The sequence below is a fragment of the Sceloporus occidentalis genome, unplaced genomic scaffold (assembly GCF_023333645.1).
Source record: "Sceloporus occidentalis isolate IW3139 unplaced genomic scaffold, rSceOcc1.0.p SCAF_30, whole genome shotgun sequence".
Taxonomy (NCBI): Eukaryota; Metazoa; Chordata; class Lepidosauria; order Squamata; family Phrynosomatidae; genus Sceloporus; species Sceloporus occidentalis.
The window spans coordinates 6,114,387-6,132,412 of NW_028317010.1; the positions used below are offsets into that span (position 1 = coordinate 6,114,387).

Genomic DNA, 18,026 nt, shown 5'->3' on the forward strand with positions numbered 1-18,026 from the left:
GCGCCAGAGCTGCTGCGGTACGCGTTAACCCCGTATTAACCCCTTAACCGGAAAAAACGAAGAAAAAACGAACACGAAGAATGTCCACGAATATTCGCCCAAAGAGAAGACAGGAACAGGCGAATATTCGCGGAATACGAAGATTTTTTTTCCCTGAAGACAAGCACGAAGACGAACACGAAGAGCCCCCTGGTGCCCAAGTCTACTAATAATTTGAAACCTGGAGTCATAATTTTCACAGATTCCGCTGCCGCAGAACATCTTAAACAATAGATGCAGATAATGGGTGATGGAGACCCGTACTCTATCTGAGTAGCTCTTCCTTGGTGTTGAAAGCTCAATTGCTCAGGGATTAACCCCTTGTAATCATCAAAGCACTAGTCGAGACTTAGTGTAGGGTGCAAACAGAACTAGGTTTATTGAGAACAACATGGATATTTATACACAATCAGATAAGAAGTATGTCCTGGGGAGATTCCTTGCCTGCCTTCCCAGCCCCTTCTTATGTCTAAGTAAAAAAAAAAAAAGAGAGAGAGAGCGAGCAAAGAGAGAGAGAGACGATAAAGAAGAGAAAATGAAAACAAGGAGGCAGAATGAAAGTGATACAGAAGAGGGAATGCAATAACAGAGTGGAAGGAGAAATGAGGGAGAGAGAAAAAATGGCATGTTACTTATTATCACGGTAACCCCTGAGGCTGAACAGACATGGTACAGCGTAATTCCCACTACTATACACTGAACCAGATATTGACGGTAGTGTAGCATAACCCCTTTTATTATACACTAAGCCAGACATTGACATTGGCCCTAAAATAGCCTGCCTGTGCCACCGCTGACCATTAGCAACCTGCCTGTGCCACCGCTGGCCATTAGCAGCCTGCCTGTGCCACTACTGCCCCTGAAATAGTCTGCCTGTGTAACCTCTGCCCCTGAAATAGTCTGGCTGTGCCACCTCTGCCCCCTAATCAGCCTGCCTGTGCTAACTCAGTAACTTCATTCATTCACCCATTCACTCTCCCACACCCCCTTACCTCATGCTTCTCAGGCGTTTTCCTCTCCCACTCCATATGCAATTCCCTTTTGTGGGAAAGAGGAGTATTTGACCATAACACATCAGTTCATGTAAGTATATAGTAGACAACTTATTAGGCTAGGTCTTCCACAGGGCCGGCCTTAGGGGTATGCGACCTGTGCGGCCGCACAGGTCGCCATGGCAACAGGGGCGCCGTCCGGGACTTAAATTAAAACATCGTTTGGTTTTTTTTGTAACTTTATTTAACATCCTCCGGAATTATTCTGGCGCTCAGCTGTGAAGCGCGCACCACGGCAGAGCGGGAAGACTGACGCCTCCCGCTCCCACCGCAGGACTCCGGCAACAAGGTAAGTAAGGATAGGGAGAGGGGGTAGATAGTGATAAGGGGCAGAGGGGGGAGATTTTTTTCCTTTCTTTTTTTTGGGATGGGGGGGCACCAGAGGAGTAGTCCGCACAGGGCGCCATAACACTTAAGGCCGGCTCTGGTCTTCTCAGTTTACACACATGCATTCTCTGTATTGTTTTCTTTACACGTTGGCGTGTACACTCCTAAAGTTCCTACTGAATGATCTAATTGAGCTTTCTGTAATTCTGCACAACATACATGTGTAAAATGTTAGAGCATGCTTACATGCTACAAGGACATTTGGTTCACCCTTAATGCTTAAACTCCATTGTCAGAAGCCAGCATCAATCTGCACACGGCTGCTTCACCTTCTGCTCTGGTTGGGTTTTTGGCCATATATACGTTGAAGTCTCGATAGTTTTCCCTGCTCCCACTCTTGCACCTGTTCCTGTACCTAGCCCTCTTTAGATTAGCCTGTCCACATTGTCAACATTCTGTCCATTTGTCGACTTTTTCTTTTGCACTGACTGTTGGATTCCCTGATTTTGGTTCCTAGTTGATCTCTGACATTCCGCTCCAGCTGATCCTGAATTTGTCTTTTGTCTGCCATCCATACCTGGGAACTTACTAATTGAGCTGGCAATGAAACTCTTGAAATGTTAACCCTTTAATAACTCATTGTGAAGATTTTATTTATTGACCCAAATGGCTATAATACTGGTGGTCATTTAAACCCTTAAAGGTACACTTAATTGAGTCACCTGCATTCAAGCAGGGATATCAAGCATAACATACTGGTAGTAAAATAACCTATTGGGAGTCTTAGATATGATCAGAGCAGGGTAGAATAAGAAGGATATGGTACTCACCGTATATGTGCTGAATTCTTGCTATGTTTTGTGCACTTATTGGTCATTATTATTCTAGTAGCAACCGGGAAATATGAGTGTGTGTGCCTTTTATGATTTTTAGGTTGTGTGCTCCACTTTCTGTGTATTTCTTGCTGTGCATATTTATAGGTTCTGACCCACCAACCACACAGGTGCCTCATTAGTGGTGTCCGGAGAAGGTTTGTAAATTGTGTAAGACCCCTGTGGGTTAAAATTCATTGCAGTCCCACTGATTCAGTTCCTTGGTAAGAAATATAACCCTTAAAGTTTAGATAGGACTCACAACACTTGGGGTACTTTGACATAGTGGCGGGCTAAGCATCATCCGCCATATAGTGTGATGGATTTCTACCTTAGATAGGTGTTTTTAGAATGGTATTCGCTGGGTATGCACTAAATTCTTGCTTTGTTGTGTGTACTTATTGGTACATTATTCTAGCGGCAACCCAAGAATCTGAATTTGTGTGCATTTCATGCTTTTTAGGTAGTGCGCTCCTCTTTCTGTAGTTTTTTTTGCCGTAGAATAGAAAGGAGTCAGCTCCTGATTGCGTGACCCTGAGAATCCACCCGTCACTCTGAGATTGGGGTAAAAACCCTGACTCAAAATCAAACCCTGAAAGTTCCCATGTACTGTATGCTGTCATCTCTGCTGACCCATGTGTGTCCTATTGTTCCAGGTTCCTTACTTGGCCTGTTCCTGTTGAGAACCCTTGACCTGTCCGAATTTATATTACAATGTAAAGCTTATTCCTAGAGGAATAAACGTTTTAATGATAAGCAAACTTCCTATTTAGTGCCTTTCTCACTAGAATAGTTTAGTTAAAACCCCTGCTTATGCAAAGGTGACTCTAGTCCCAACAAACTAGGGTTTTCATTAAGAGCTTGAGGTTACCACTGCTGGCAATGCATTATGTAAAATAAATGCTATTGGCTTTTGCATTATTTTAAGGACATTTCGGTCAAGTAACCTACTTGATCAACCTAATGATCAGAGAAAAAGCTGATTTGTAATCTGTATGATCTAGCAGTAACTATCTATACCGCACCACTGGACAGTACTAGAAATCAATACATGACATGAAGATTTTTTACAATGTAACCAATGTTCTATATTCTGGGTCTGATTATTGAGATCAATGACATGTCATATTGCTAATACATTTTATAGTACAGCACATGTACATTTTTAGGAACTGGTAGCCTTCATTATGAATTGAATACAAAGTCATATATTCTAGAGATTATTAGCAGATAGATCATTACGCTATGCATAAAGAGTATATGACTTTTTTTATATGTATGTTACACAACTTGCACTGGTCCAGCTACAACATAGACTTCCTCGTGAGATGATTGGGCATCTCTCTTGTGTCTTGTGATGCATCCCTGGCTGCAGCGGGATGGATAGCTGTATTGCTTGCATACAACCAGTTTGCAGCGCAGGTATACACTGGAGTGCTGCTGCAGGAAACTAAAAGCACTGAATCCAAAGCGAACGCTACAAGGTGAGGACGAATAGTATGTACGATAGCCAGGAGCCCTGCTGCACCTGAAATACAAAGAACCGGCCTTTTAATTACATTTGACAAGACGTAGTGATGGCTAACCAGTAGCTGTCTAGGTATTGTGTAACTGCAACTCCTACAGTACTCCTTTAGCACATTCTTTTAACATTTAATTTTGTTGTAGTTTCACACAGCCAGAGAACCTGCTGGTTTTCTTTGACCCATACTTGAACGATTAAAGTGTAAATTAATTAATTTAAGCCTCTTGTGTCCGACAAAGGCTTAACCAAAGCTGGAAATGTGAGCTGAAAACATTAAGCAAGTGCTAAAGACGGGGAAAGATAAAAGGATTCACATCTCTAAAGACACTATTTCACATTTGGTGCAGAACCCTAACATACAAAATGTAACCTTGATCTACAACAATTGACTGCTTGTCAAGCTTGTGAGAGAAATAAGTAAACCATCAATTTTTGTTTTAAATGAGAATAAATAGTGTGAATTTAAATAAATGATACTATTTTGTCTGTTACATAATCAAATATTAGCGCAGCTGCTCAGGACCCCATTGCCCATATATTCACAAGAACAACATTTGTTCTTGTATTGAGGTTAGACGCCACAAAGGTTTCAACAAAATTAATGTCAGGCAGTCTGAAGACCACATTTACTTTTGGGTACATCCAGAATCTCCTATTAGAATACAAAATTCACTCAAGATTTTATTACCATGTGTTAATTTCAACTACAGAACTTTTTTTTAGATTGATAACCAAAGATATTCTGTATTTGGGAATCCGTCTTAGACAAGTCTAACCACACTAATTACCTAAGCAGAGAATTCCATGCAAGTCAACCTAGAGTGGCAACATAGGTTCGTGTTAAACAACAAAAAACGTATTGTAGAAATTATTTTATAATGCCATTACCCATTGTGTATTATATAGTAGATATTTCTTGTGAAGTCAAAGAGGTCTGGGGAAGCCACACAAGTTTCTACAAACAACTCAAGAGTCGGGTCTGATGTGATCAGGGAGGCTTGTAGGTACAAATCCTGATTGAGACGGACATAATATGGATACTGGAGCACAGGGTAGATGAAACTAGGAGACTGGTAGAAGGTCAAATTAGCAGAGAAGAGGCCATATTGGGTTAAAGTATTGCTGATAGTGTCATCTGCATGGTACAGCACTTCGACCATGGCGTCCTGATACAGTTCACATCTCAGGATTAAACTCAGCTTCTTTCTGTGAGTTATCATTGGCTCGGCAGTGTGAGCAAACAACGAGTTTGTGTAGCTTATAGTGTCATTTTCTACCTGTTTATATATTGACAGTGAGATAAGAAAAGAAATAAAATAATTAATATTAATCAACATTTTTGTGTATAATTAATGATTAAAAGAATCACGTTGCCTAAACATATTCTATATCTATAAGCAAATACAATAGTTATGTGCTGCCATTCATTGTGATTTAGGGTAGTGCTTGACTGTATTAAACCATTGGAATGTTCTCTCTAATTTAATACTTTGTTTAAGGCCTGTTATCCTAATTTGCTCTAAACTTTTCCTTCCCAAACACTCATTAATAAAATGTAACCGTAAAAACACAAACACAAAAGATCAATCAATATATGTCCATAGAGTTGTATAAAAATAATACATTATCATTTGTAATAATGCGTTTTCTGTTAATTCACACTACTTTTTGTACTTTTAATTCTGCATAATATTAGCACGCACGCACGCACACGCGCACACACGTACACTCAACATAAATATACCTACCTGCTCTGCTGTCAGACATTTCTGATAGGGGATATGAAATTCCAACCAGCCAGAAATAATATTAGGTCTACATTTTGGGTCATTTATGAAAATGGTGTCCGGGGAGTAACCCATAGACTGAAGGTACAGCATTGAAATTTGAACCTCCATGAAATCTGTATAACATGAGAGGGTAACTAGAGGAAAGAGCAAAAAGTAAAAAACATAATTTAATGTAACAAAGTTCTGTTCCTTTAGTACAACCATCTTTTAACTATGACATATTCCTAATATCAGTCTTTGGTCTCCTATGTACTGTTATTTCTTAATAGCTCCCACCACTGATCCTAACCATAATCAGTGCTAAATATTATGTGATAAACATTACACGTCTCTCCCAACCACCACAGTATGTAGTTTAGAAAAATGTTATTCACAACCGGTTACCACTTTGGTTGTGAGGGATGATTGGGCTGTATACAGCTCTGAAGGTCAAGCCTCCCCCGCTGTCATTGTCTCTGCAGGAATAGACAATGCTCATGCTATTTGAAGACGACACAAATCTCCGTTCAGTTGTCTGACAAAGCTGTCCAAGTAAAGGAGAGCCAAGAGGTGTTCCATCATACACAGAAAGGGAGCAAGAGTTACAGGACACAGAGTTCTGCATCCTAAATGGAGGAAACACAAGAAAAATGGGGTGAAAAGTTCAGTTACTGTTGAATCAGTACTTCTCTTTTAGCACAAAATGTTCTGTTGAGCTGAGTGTGCGCATCTTTACTTTTTATTGATGAACATTTTGTTCTTCATTATTGAGCATCATTGAACAATGGGCTATGCTACCAGCAAAGTATCAATGAGATGCCTGTCCATAACGTTTACTCTGTGTATTACTTACATGAAATCTGTAAAATAGAGATGAACTTTATAGTTGTTGTGGACACTCATATACCAGACACAGTAGGTTGATTCGTTAGAGGGTAAAAAGGAAACGGTTCCCCTCAGATCGGTCAAAATTCCTCCACAAGTTACTGCAAATTTTTTAAAAAATTTTGAAATTATCAGCCATTCAGTTAAAAGGGAGTGTAAGGCCAACTCATGCTAGTCTATTAGTCTAAACTAAATGGTTTTTGGTGAACTATAGGGATGAGAATTAGTGTGCAAGTGAATATGATGGTACAGCGCTAATACATAATAATATTAATAATAATAATAATAATAATATGGGTAAAGCGTGGACACAAGTGGGGACGTGTAGATAGAAAAAAAAAACAGATCCAAGCTCGGAGAAACTGGTACAAACATATATTTCAAGAAGACATTAATGACAATCCCAGCTGTCTTAAACATCAGATTTATAATTTCTTAAATCCTTCTTGAAATATGTGTTTGTACCAGTTTCTTGGAGTTGTAAAAATAATGAATTCTTAAGGTGATGAAGGCAGACTCTATCGGTTGCCAGCAAGGGGCCTCATCTAGCATCAAGCAGTGTGAATTTAAAAGGGCAGCTGCTCTTCATTGGTTGATGCCAGACAAGCCCCCTGCCGGCGACCAATAGAGTCACTGATACAGTCCTTTAAACACTGGTGCAATCCTATGGATTCCCTTATTAACCCTTACTGTACTAGGGGAGAAAGATGTACAGGTAATAAATAAGTGTGGTACAAACTGCTGTTTGGGCTACTTCTGTGTTTCAGGATATCAACAGTGCTTAATAAGAACTGAGCTCCAGGTCAAGACCCGAATCCTCCGGGTCGCGGGAGCAGGGTCTTGACACGCCCCGCTCCCCGTCCATTTTCACTTTAAATGGGGGTGTTTCCCGCTGCCGTCAGTGGGCAGTCCTAGTCGCGTCCCGCAAGGGAAGGTAGCCGGAGCCCAGAAGTTCCCAGGTATGCCGGTACCTGTGCAGAGGAGACTGAAGCTCAACCTTGTAGAGTCATGCAACATTGTGTGTCTCTGCCCACTTTGTGTCTCCACCTTTTGGAATGAAGTGTTAATGTAACCCAAATGACTTACAACACTGTGGGGATGTGGGATTTAGTGAAAAATATAAATATATGCAGCCCTCTGTTCTAACAATATCTCTGATCGGATAATACATAAAAACATAAATCCCTACCTATCTGTCAGTTATAGGTATTCAATGAAAGACATAAATGGAAAAAAGTTCAATGATCAAATGATCTGCCTTATCATCAGTCAACATTTAAGAAAAATATGTACATTAACATTTACCATCTGTTAAGCAGTGTTTGCACAATATAATAATACTTTGAAGTCTTACACTGTTACCTGGCGTGCTATTGATTCTAGTCAATGTTCTATACTCAGCCACAAAACCAGTTCCTTGGACAACGCCGTCACTTCTGAATTCAATTCCCATAATGTTGGAAGATGAGTAGAAAGTACTATTTCCAGTCTGGCAAATCTTTCCAAGAGCAACTGAATTCCCAGGTGGTCCATCATATATCATTATCCAATCGTACCAACAGCTCGAAATATTCTCAAGACTATTCATGAGAGAAAAAGTCAGGTAAGAATTGTATGTGGATAGCTCACTGGCTACAGTTATATTCCCACCGTGCTGATGTATTCTTATTGAATTTATAGTTTTGATGGAGCCCAGGCCCCATACTCCACGTATTCTTTCTAAAAGTCCCGTGCTATATACCGAAAGGCCCCCTAACTGTAAAGTCCCCAGCTATGCCAATAGCCATATCCCAGGCCCGTAGACATTTTATTAGCCCTGGCTGGTCATCTGCTGACAATATTCCACATTTATTAAATAAATTGTGCTAAAACAGAACAGCTGACATGTTGATAGTACTTACTCGATTTGCAGAAACCTGAGCTCCACAAACGAGTTTGGTGGGGCCCAAATTTCCCATGTACAGTTGGCATTACTTGGGTAGGGATTTGGATAAAAAGGGCTAGATATAACTCCTGATGGTTGGGTTAATAAACCTCCACACGTGTAATTCTGTACTGGAATGATAAAGGTACATGATAATTATTTCATTAACCCTCACAGATTATGTTAATTTAGAGTTTCTTTTAACATTACACTTTAATGTTAAAAGACTAACCCCAAAAGTTGTATCAACTTGTCCATTTACACAAGTGTGTTTGCTTAGCTAACAAGTGGCTTAAAAGCTTGATTAGGATATGTATGATTTATAACAGGTATGGCAATACATGTGAATGGTATAGATAAGAAGACACTCAGACGTCTCTCAAATATTACTCTCATAATAATTAATTGCGAGTTTGATTGTAGTAACACATTAGGAGTGGAAACCAGGTGGTTCTTACAATACCTACAAAAACCTATTACTTGTCAGAAAGTAAAAATCTGGTATTTACATATGATTAAATAAATATATATAGAAAACATTAGTATTACATTGGTCTTATTTTATGTTCACAAAATAACCCAGACCATTGCATAATGACAAATCGCAATTTAAATTGTGTTACCTGGTGGCCATTGAGTATTAGTGTTCAGACCTAGAAATTTTGAAATGGTATATTACTTTTTTAAAGGGGGGGGGGGCAGTGATACAGTCCTAAAATTACATAATTATTGAAAACTGATCAAAATGATGTAACAAAGGCTCAGATGTATTCATTATTGTTTATTTACTTATTTATCTACTCCTCATTTAAAATGATGTTGGTTTACTTAAGATTAAGTAGGGAATCCACAGCTAACAACATAGATTATGTAAATAAAAAAGTCGGAAGGACTGTTGAATAATCTAAGAACGCTGGGAAAAAAATACTTCTAAGACTCATTTTGAAACTATGCTGTTTTCTTTAAGACTTACAAGAAAAACTATAGCTCACAGCATTAATGTGGTGGGGACTTACTTGTGGTGCTTTCAGGGAGAACTTCTGTAGATACTGAAAGAAAATATATTTATAACAGTGGAAAACATGAAAGTATATGCTTTATGAGGAACGGTAATAAGGTTTACCTGTTGCCTGGTGCTGATCTGCAAAATTAACATTATACCCATGTTAGTATCCTGAGGTGTAAAGTAAAAAAGTTATATTTAAAAGTTATCTTTAGGTCTTAGAGATGTGTATGCATTGAATTCTTGCTTTGTTTTGTGTATGTTATGCCTTTTAGGTTGAGCGCTCCTTTTTTTTGTATATTATTTAATTATTTGTTTATTTACTACATTCTAAGCCTCATTTAGAACTCTGCTGATTAATTTAAGATATGGAAATTAAACTATAGCTACATACAAGGGCTAAGCTACATATGGCCATAAAGTGTGATGGAATCGCCTAGATTTTTGCCTTAGATTGTTGATTTTTGAATGGTATTTGCTTGGTATATGCTAAATTCTTGTTTTGTTTTGTACACAAGCATATTTATGGGTATATGCTGAATTCTTAATTTGTTTTGTGTACTTATTGGTCATTATTATGCCTTTTATGCTTTTTACATTGTGGGCTCCCCTTTCTGTATATTTTTTTTGTGTCTATGTGTTTGTGTATTAGCATGTATGTGTATGTGTGAGTGTGAGCAGAATGAATGCGTATGTGTTTATTTGTTAGCATGACTATGTAGTATCATGAATATATATGTGTAATTGTGTGTTAGCATGACTATGTATGCCTGTGTGTGAGTTTGTATGTGTGTTGGCATTAGTGTGCAATTGTGAGAGGGTGAATATGTGTGCCAATGCATGTGAGTTACAGGAGAAGGGGGCAAGAGGTCCATGGCTTTGGCTTTATCTGCCCCCCGGACCAGAAGGTGTTGTTCTTCTAATTATGAAATTATTCTAGTTTTTTCAAAACAAGAGACACTTAATGTTTTAAAAAGAAAGAGCATTGCGTAACATTTGCAAATATATTCATGAAGACTTACACATGGTGGTGTCTGGGAGGACAGCCGTGGTGTTAATAGCCAATACTGAAAAACATGTGTATTTATTACACTTGAAAAATATGAAAATACAGCTACATCATATATATATATATATATATATATATATATATATATATATATATATATGTGTGTGTGTTCTGGGAAAAAGTAATTCATTTTACCTGTTGTCTGATGCTGATCTGCAAAAGTGAACATTATTTTAATTTTATTTTTATTATGTTTATAATTCAATGTTAGAATATCATTAGATATCTCAGATGTGCACATTCATAGAATTTAAGCTAATGTATAGCATCTTGATAATTATAATTACAAAAGTTATAATGACTGGTTTTGAGTAACTAAAAGATTAGTGGAGACAATGTCTTTTGTACACAAACCATTACTTTACAATCCCTACTCTCAGCATCATAGCTTGATGTCACAAAGCAGTACACATTCTATTTTGCTGCCATTTGTCTGCTGAACAATATGACCTGCTGCCCACATATACAACATGATTGAATGAAGAAAGCATTAAAAGTTATATAGAGATAAGTCAGAGCAAAGTGTTTAATTTGACCAAGAAGTAGGAAAACTAACATTCTCCCTTTTGACTTGATTAGTAATGCTTGGCCACCATGCAAGGTTATATCTTAGCTGATATTTAAGTAGCAGTTCTATATATCAAAAGCAAGGGAATAATAATGGAAAACCAACAGTAACATTTTCATTGTTTTGCTTAAAAATCTTTAAATGTTACTTTTCCACCATGCCCCATTAATACTGAGGTTATGTTTAAATGTTTTTGTGATGCCTCTTTGAATATCTTAGACGTTCAGATAACCTTGGTGCTAAAGGGAAGGTATGTGTTTTTCTTTGGAGTCAGCGAGTTTGCTCCCTGTATTTCAGTGTGTCTACGTGGTATGACAAGGCCTTGGCCATAAACTTTTCCAGTACTTGCTTCAGTAAATGTGTTTTCATCTCCTTGTGGTCTACGTGTCCAAGAATGGTCACTTTTCCTTTAGTTATATATCGACAACGCAGCTCCTAAATTTGAAGCCCTTAATGCAGGATTCTGCAGCCTAGTGTGGAGACCTAATACTGGGTCATGAGATACCCATCACTGGGTCATGCCAGGCTTTCACTCTACTTCCACTTTACTGAGCACTAAACTGTACAGTAGCATTTAATAGTGTAATTGTTAAAGCAATGAAAGAAAAACAATTAGATAACTCTGATTACTGTCCAAAAACATTTTAGGCACTGTGGCATTACTGGGCCACTTGGCTGGGCTTGTCCCTTGGAGTAAAAGTCCTCCGCTGTAAGCACACAGCCAAGATTGTGCGTGTGTATGGCATTAGCGCAATGAGCCAGAACAAAAAAGAAGCCCTAATAAACTTCATGCAAAACTCAATGAAAGTACTTACTCGTGGTAGATTCTGGGGATGGAAATGTGGCAAGAACTGTGGATAAGATTTTTTTTTTACTAATTATTTTGATGATAGCATTTTAAATAGCCATTTTATTTTATAAGCGTGTTTGAGCCTAGAGCATGGGGGGTAGTCTACTGTAGAGCAGGGACAATTCATGGACCCATATAAGCCTCCTGCATTTTTTTTAATGAACCAGCAAATGAGTATATTTTTCATGATATGTTGCAAAAAGTGCCATCTGTAAATATGGAATTTAGAACACTCAACCAATGGATTTAATGATCAATGCAAGTGGCTGGTATCATCTTAATAAACAATTATTTGGTTTCTGGTACAATTCTTCTCTCTCTATATCTTTTCTCAAGGCTCGTTGCTTTTTTGTATAATCATTATTATGTTAGTGCTGACTACATTGATTAAATCTGTCAGTGAATGGGGAGAGAGCTCTATACATGTTGTAGCTTTTTGGGGTACATTCTTGGGCATGGTCTAAAAGCTACCATGATATACAGCAAAGTAAGCTAGATGATAGACAAGTATGAGCATAATATGCTACGTGTTTATGTCATTGGAAAGAAAATGCAGCCAGGCTCATAAGAAATGTTAGCTGCTTTTGAACAGCGAACAGTTCTGAGCTATGTACTAATTCAGTTTTGTTATTTTTTTTATTTTGGGGTGCATGCATTATAAGCATACCTGGGAAATGTATCGGTTTAACCTTGAGTTTCTGGGTGAAGTATTGTGGCCAAGCCCACTCACCATCCACTTTCTGCCCACTCCCCACCAACTACAGGATATCTGGGGCTAGCCCCGCCTTTACATGTAACTAGCCCTGCCCCTTCATAGAGCCACTCCCTTAGAAGAGGGAGAACGTCAGGTAGACTACCCTGGGAAGTTTCCAGCGACAGACTCCCCATAGGCCTGAGAGTGAAATTACTAGAGCAAAAACTATACATGCTAGGGAAAGTAACCAGGTTTACCTCGCTGTCTTTCAGGAGTCCAGTACTCACTATTATTAATATTATACATTTATATAGACTTTATATAGACTACTGGTATGTATCAAAATAATGTATTAAAATGTTATGTGAGATCATGTAAGTGGAGAGCACTATTATGGAACGTGCGTTCAGGAAGCAAGAGTGATAAACAGCAGAGCGTACCTTAGCTGTTTAGGGGCTTTAGGACAAAGACCATCTCTGACGTTAGGAAAGCTATGTACTTACAAGTGGTAGGAACTGTGAGTGCTGCGGTGGAACCAGCTGGAGAGAGAAAATAACATTATCTTTAAACAACACTTAAAGGGAAATACAAAATTACATATATTGAGTGTATAAAGCAGCAATACTTAAATTAAAAAATAAATGCCTGCTTAGTGGTACAGCAACATTGTGTAAAAAAATATGTACATATCAATGAAACAAGAGAAATATATAGATATGACAACAACCAAACCAAATATTTTTTGGAGTAAGCGACGGATCTGATCTATAACATCACAGAATTTCCATATGACATTCTCAAGGAACGTTGCATCATCAATTGACCTCAATGTTATGGCATGGGAAAAGATCTCAGTACCGCTGTGATACGTTCACTGATCCAACTTGTCTGACTGACAATTGGCTTAGTCTTATAAAGAATGAGCTATGAAGCACCAGCAGATGAATAGACCCCCGGGGTGACCATCTTTTGTGAAGAAAATGCTAACTTTATTTTAATTAAAGGTAGGCATTTTTACCTGCAGTAGTTGCCGTCGAGTAATGACCTGCAATATATCAGAAATGCATATTAACAAAAGTGTAACAATAACTGGAAGATAATAAATCGGAAGATGAGATGCAATGGCTAGAATGAAAACCTTAAAATCAGAATACATAAACAGAGTGATCGGACTTAATAACTGCTACAAAGTTAATTTAGCAGGTATTAGTTTTATGGCTAGATGGAAATATTTTCGGAAACATTGATGGACCAAATGGATATGTAAATCAGAAAGAAGCCTTATCTTTCCTGTAGACCATGCAATGGCTTCCAAACAAGATGATCTTTTTTGGAGACTGGCATTTCCAGAAAAAAAGAATGGGAGAATGGACAAAGAAAGAAGACAGAAGAAAAAAGTCAAATGACAGAAGAAGAAGAAGAAGAAGAAGAGGCGAGAGAAGAAGCAGGGCTGGGGGGAAGAAGACATGGAGACACAAGCAGTTGGCTGAGAGGGTAGGGAGACATTAAGGGAGAGCATGAGAACGTGAGAATGACAGTGTAAGAGAGTGTGAGAGACAGTAATTGAAAGCCTGAGAGATAGTGAGAGAGAAAGAGTGAGTCCCTCCTCCTCCTTTTCAGGCATTTGCACAAAATGACAAAATTGGCAAATTTCATTAAAATTCATCCAAATGCACAAGTCTACTAAGCTGAAAAGATGTAGGATTCTCCAGACCATTCATGGGTGGACTTAAATTCTAGTGGAAACATTTAACAATAAATTAACACTGGAGAGCCAATGAAACAATATAGCACTGACCTTTTTTATAAACATTTACCTGTACAGATGACACCGGCATCCTCAGAATGTCCACAGTTGTGCATTTTCAATCCACGGTGTGGACAGTCCCACAGGAATGGCTCATTACCTTTGCAGTTAAGATCATCCAACATAATCGGTCCTTTACCTTGCCCAAAGAAGGCACTTACAGTATATGAGGCTGCATCACCACAACCTATCTGTCGGCATACAACCTGGGCATCGCTCATATCCCACATATCATCACATACAGTGCCCCATTCTCCATCATATAATAACTCCACACGTCCGGCACATCTGTTGCTTCCATTTACCAGTCTCAGGGCCATCCACCTCCCCGCTACAACAGAAAGATTACAGTCATACTGCGTTAGAAATTCTGGAACAGCTTTCTGACAGCTGGGTTAATTAACTACTAAGAGTTATTAGTAAATTGAGACAAGATGAAGAATCTTATCACACATATTAACAATGGGGACAATACTGAAAGGCCTCCTAGCCAAGCTTGCATAATTGAGGAAAATAATGTTATTTTAGCTTACTGCATTAAGTATACATATGGCATCAAATGTCATGTGAAACGCTCTGCTAAATAGAGTCTCTGTGTCTGCTCAACCAATTCTAAGTTCATTGATAAACATTACCAATATAATATCATTGGTAAATACGTGGCAGTGCCAAAGTCAGCATATAAGTATTGTTCAAAAAATAAAACATTTAAAAAAAAAGCATTAAGCAATGTGTTGTTAATACCATTGTGAATAAAGAAATGCTGATACTAAGTGATCCAAGCTGAGAAGGTTCAGCACATGATGTCATATACAGTAAAGAAACTGGAATTGAGGAACGGATAGAATACAAAATGACTTACCAGTACCAGTTACATTCGTATTTTGAGTAACTGTGAATGAAATAATGCAGTATTAATGTATATATTAATCAGGATATTGTACTATAAAGCCACTCTATATAAGAAGTATGTCTTTAAAGATTCTTATTGTGTACATTATGTAATGTACATTATGCATTACATTACTTTATATGTAGAAATACTGCTGGTAAATGGCAGAGGGCTGGCAAAAGGGAGCAGGAGGCATGGAAGTTAATCCATGGAAAATAGACTCCAATACACATTTTGCATAAAAGTAGGGCTAGAGTAGTCAACAAACATTTTATTACCTGCCAACATGTCTAACTATAAGTGTATAAACTTACCATTACTGTAAAGAACATTTGTATATGGCATCGAGTCTAGAAAAAATATATACAGTAAATTAGTAATATAACATTTAATATGTTTTAATAAATCAGTGAAACACAAAGCCTGATATCCCAACAAGACTGCAGATCTGAAGAACATAAGCACATGTTCAGAAGCAGTAAGATGTTGGTTGACAGATGAGACCATGTGAGATAAACAATTATTACCAAGGTTCTTGTTTTCCCTGTTGTATCCCCAGTGTATCACATGCCCTTTTGCCTGACCGGGTCCTGGCCATAATCCTCTCGAACTGTTTCTCGGCTAGGACCTGAGCAATTGCCCACGGACTTTAACCCCTCATAACCCGGACACCATTGACCCCACCAGAGCTCTCTCCCGTGGCGTTAACCCACAGGTGGTGGGGTACAGACCAGGGGTGGTTTGGAGAGGAAGCCCACTATGGATCCCCAGTCTCTGTGACTTCCAGGAGAGCGGGGGTCAGCCGGCACAGTTGTTTAACACACACCAGGCTATATCACACGATCCTTTCCGGTGAAACTCTCTACTGCTACCGCTCAGGGTTCTCACAACGGATCGTGTCACTTTTGGGACAGAATATTTTAGGGACCCCAAACTATCCATCAGTACCCTGGGATCACCGCCACTCCCTCGGGATCAACCCGAAAATAACGATTTCGGGTTATGCGGACATTGCTGAGCTTGATGGCGTGAGTATGGCGCCAGGCTGTCTGGGCAGGGCATTGATATGTTAATGTGATTTATGTCCCTTTCATTGTTAGCGTGGTGTGTATATAAGGCTGTGTGTTTCCCAAGTGTTGTTATTCAGCTGGACATTAGTCTGATCTAATGCTTCAGGGACCCGCTATATCACTTATTGTCCTTTTCAGGACAATTACAGCACTGTATTTGGCTACGTCTCGGCGGGCTACGGTGCTATTACATTGAGGACACCAAGCCAGTTACTGATCGCTTCTTCACAGTTAACCCCTGCGGTTCAGGGAGGAAGCAATGGGTGTACTGACGGGTGTACCCAGTCGGGGTACAGAGCATCCCGTCACACATTTCTTTTCAATATTTATTTTGCTTTCCAGATGCATTTATGGTTAAAATTGTATGGTGCATATGCTTAGACATGGAACTCTCCAGCAACCTAGACTATTCGCCCGTTCCTGCACTTCATTGCTTGATGGCAGACGAGCCCCCTGCTGGCGACCAATAGAGTCGCTTCTACAGACTTTTAAATCCTGGTGCAGCAACTTGGCCGGCAGAGACCACTGGTCTCCCTGCTCCAACAGTTAAAGGTCTGTACAACCGACTTTATTGGTCGTGCGTACGGACTTTTAACTCTTGGAGCAGGGAGACCAGTGGTCTCTGACGACCAAGTTGCACCGTCAGGGGTTAAAGGGCCATGTGAGTGAGCCTATTGGTCACCTGCAGGGGCCTCCTCTGGCATCAACCAATTGGTTGATGCCAGACAAGCTCCCTGCTGGCGACCAATAGAGTTGCTTCCACTGCCCTTTCACCCTTTAACGGCGAACCTACGGATTTCCGCTCCCATTATCTATTCAGCATCACAGGGGTTAACAGGAGCAGAAATCCGTAGGTTTGCCGTCAGGAGTTAAAAAGGCTGTGCGAGTGAGCCTATTGGTAGCTGGCAGGGGCCTCCTCTTGCATCAACCAGGGCGCCTACAGGCGCCTACTGCCCCCTGAAAAATGTCTTACAGTTTTCCAAATGCCTAGGTTGAGGATTGTGGTGTCTGATGGGCTTTTGTCTGTTTAAGCTCATGGGTTATGCTTCAAAGAAGGATGCTCTTGTGCTAACATGTGTTTGGTATACTTTAAATTCATGGCTATAGAAGCTTTCTTAATGTATCATCCAATGGTGGGGTGGTTTATGTTACCTGGTACCCCAGATCTCCATAATTACGACAAAATAATCTATTTGAATATGGTTTTTTCCTCTGCTTAGTAAAGTAAAGTAAAGAATATTTGAATCCCTTAAATATTTTTTCTGCACAGATATGAGTAGAGACATTGGGCTGGATTCAGTGTTAGAGATAACGTATGTTAAATCAGTATAGGTTATTGTATACCCTTTCTTCTATTGTAACGTATGGAATAAAATATATTCAATTACAAGAGCACTGAATTGAGCCTGTTCTGGAAAATACTGTATACAAGAAAACATAGATTTGTTGGTTTCTTTAAACATTTGCAGAAGTATCAATGTTTTCATCCCAAATTATTATTAATGAATGTATTCATTTATTTATTAAGAATAATAAACCCTATATATATATATAAAATTGTAGCTGAATTTGCATATACAGTGCTCTCCATTGTTTCGTTTGTTTACACTGTGAGCACCAACATTAATAAGAGAAGGTCAGTGAACATGAATAATCATCCATGGAGCATTAATTTGAACA

The 18,026-nt window shown here is 39.0% G+C and overlaps 1 protein-coding gene across 1 annotated transcript; it reads right to left on the minus strand.

Moving 5' to 3' along the window:
- Window positions 1-3,571: 3,571 nt before the first annotated feature.
- LOC149298976 (scavenger receptor cysteine-rich domain-containing protein DMBT1-like) lies at window positions 3,572-8,012 on the minus strand. The gene is made up of 6 exons (XM_089486805.1): window positions 7,832-8,012; window positions 6,438-6,570; window positions 5,990-6,210; window positions 5,564-5,739; window positions 4,704-5,092; window positions 3,572-3,818 (listed from the first exon to the last, which is right to left on the minus strand). Exons 1-6 carry the CDS (start codon window positions 8,010-8,012, stop codon window positions 3,572-3,574), a joined length of 1,347 nt encoding a protein of 448 aa, XP_089342931.1.
- Window positions 8,013-18,026: the final 10,014 nt, after the last annotated feature.

Bases quoted from the DNA above. Each gene is read 5' to 3' on its own strand.
- LOC149298976 (XM_089486805.1), bottom strand. From the start codon at position 8,012: ATGATATATGATGGACCACCTGGGAATTCAGTTGCTCTTGGAAAGATT. The intron at 6,211-6,437 runs GTAAGTAATACA...TCCTCCATTTAG, and splicing joins CTCTATTTTACAGATTTCAT to GATGCAGAACTCTGTGTCCT. The intron at 5,740-5,989 runs GTAACCGGTTGT...TCTTTCCTCTAG, and splicing joins CATCCCTCACAACCAAAGTG to TTACCCTCTCATGTTATACA.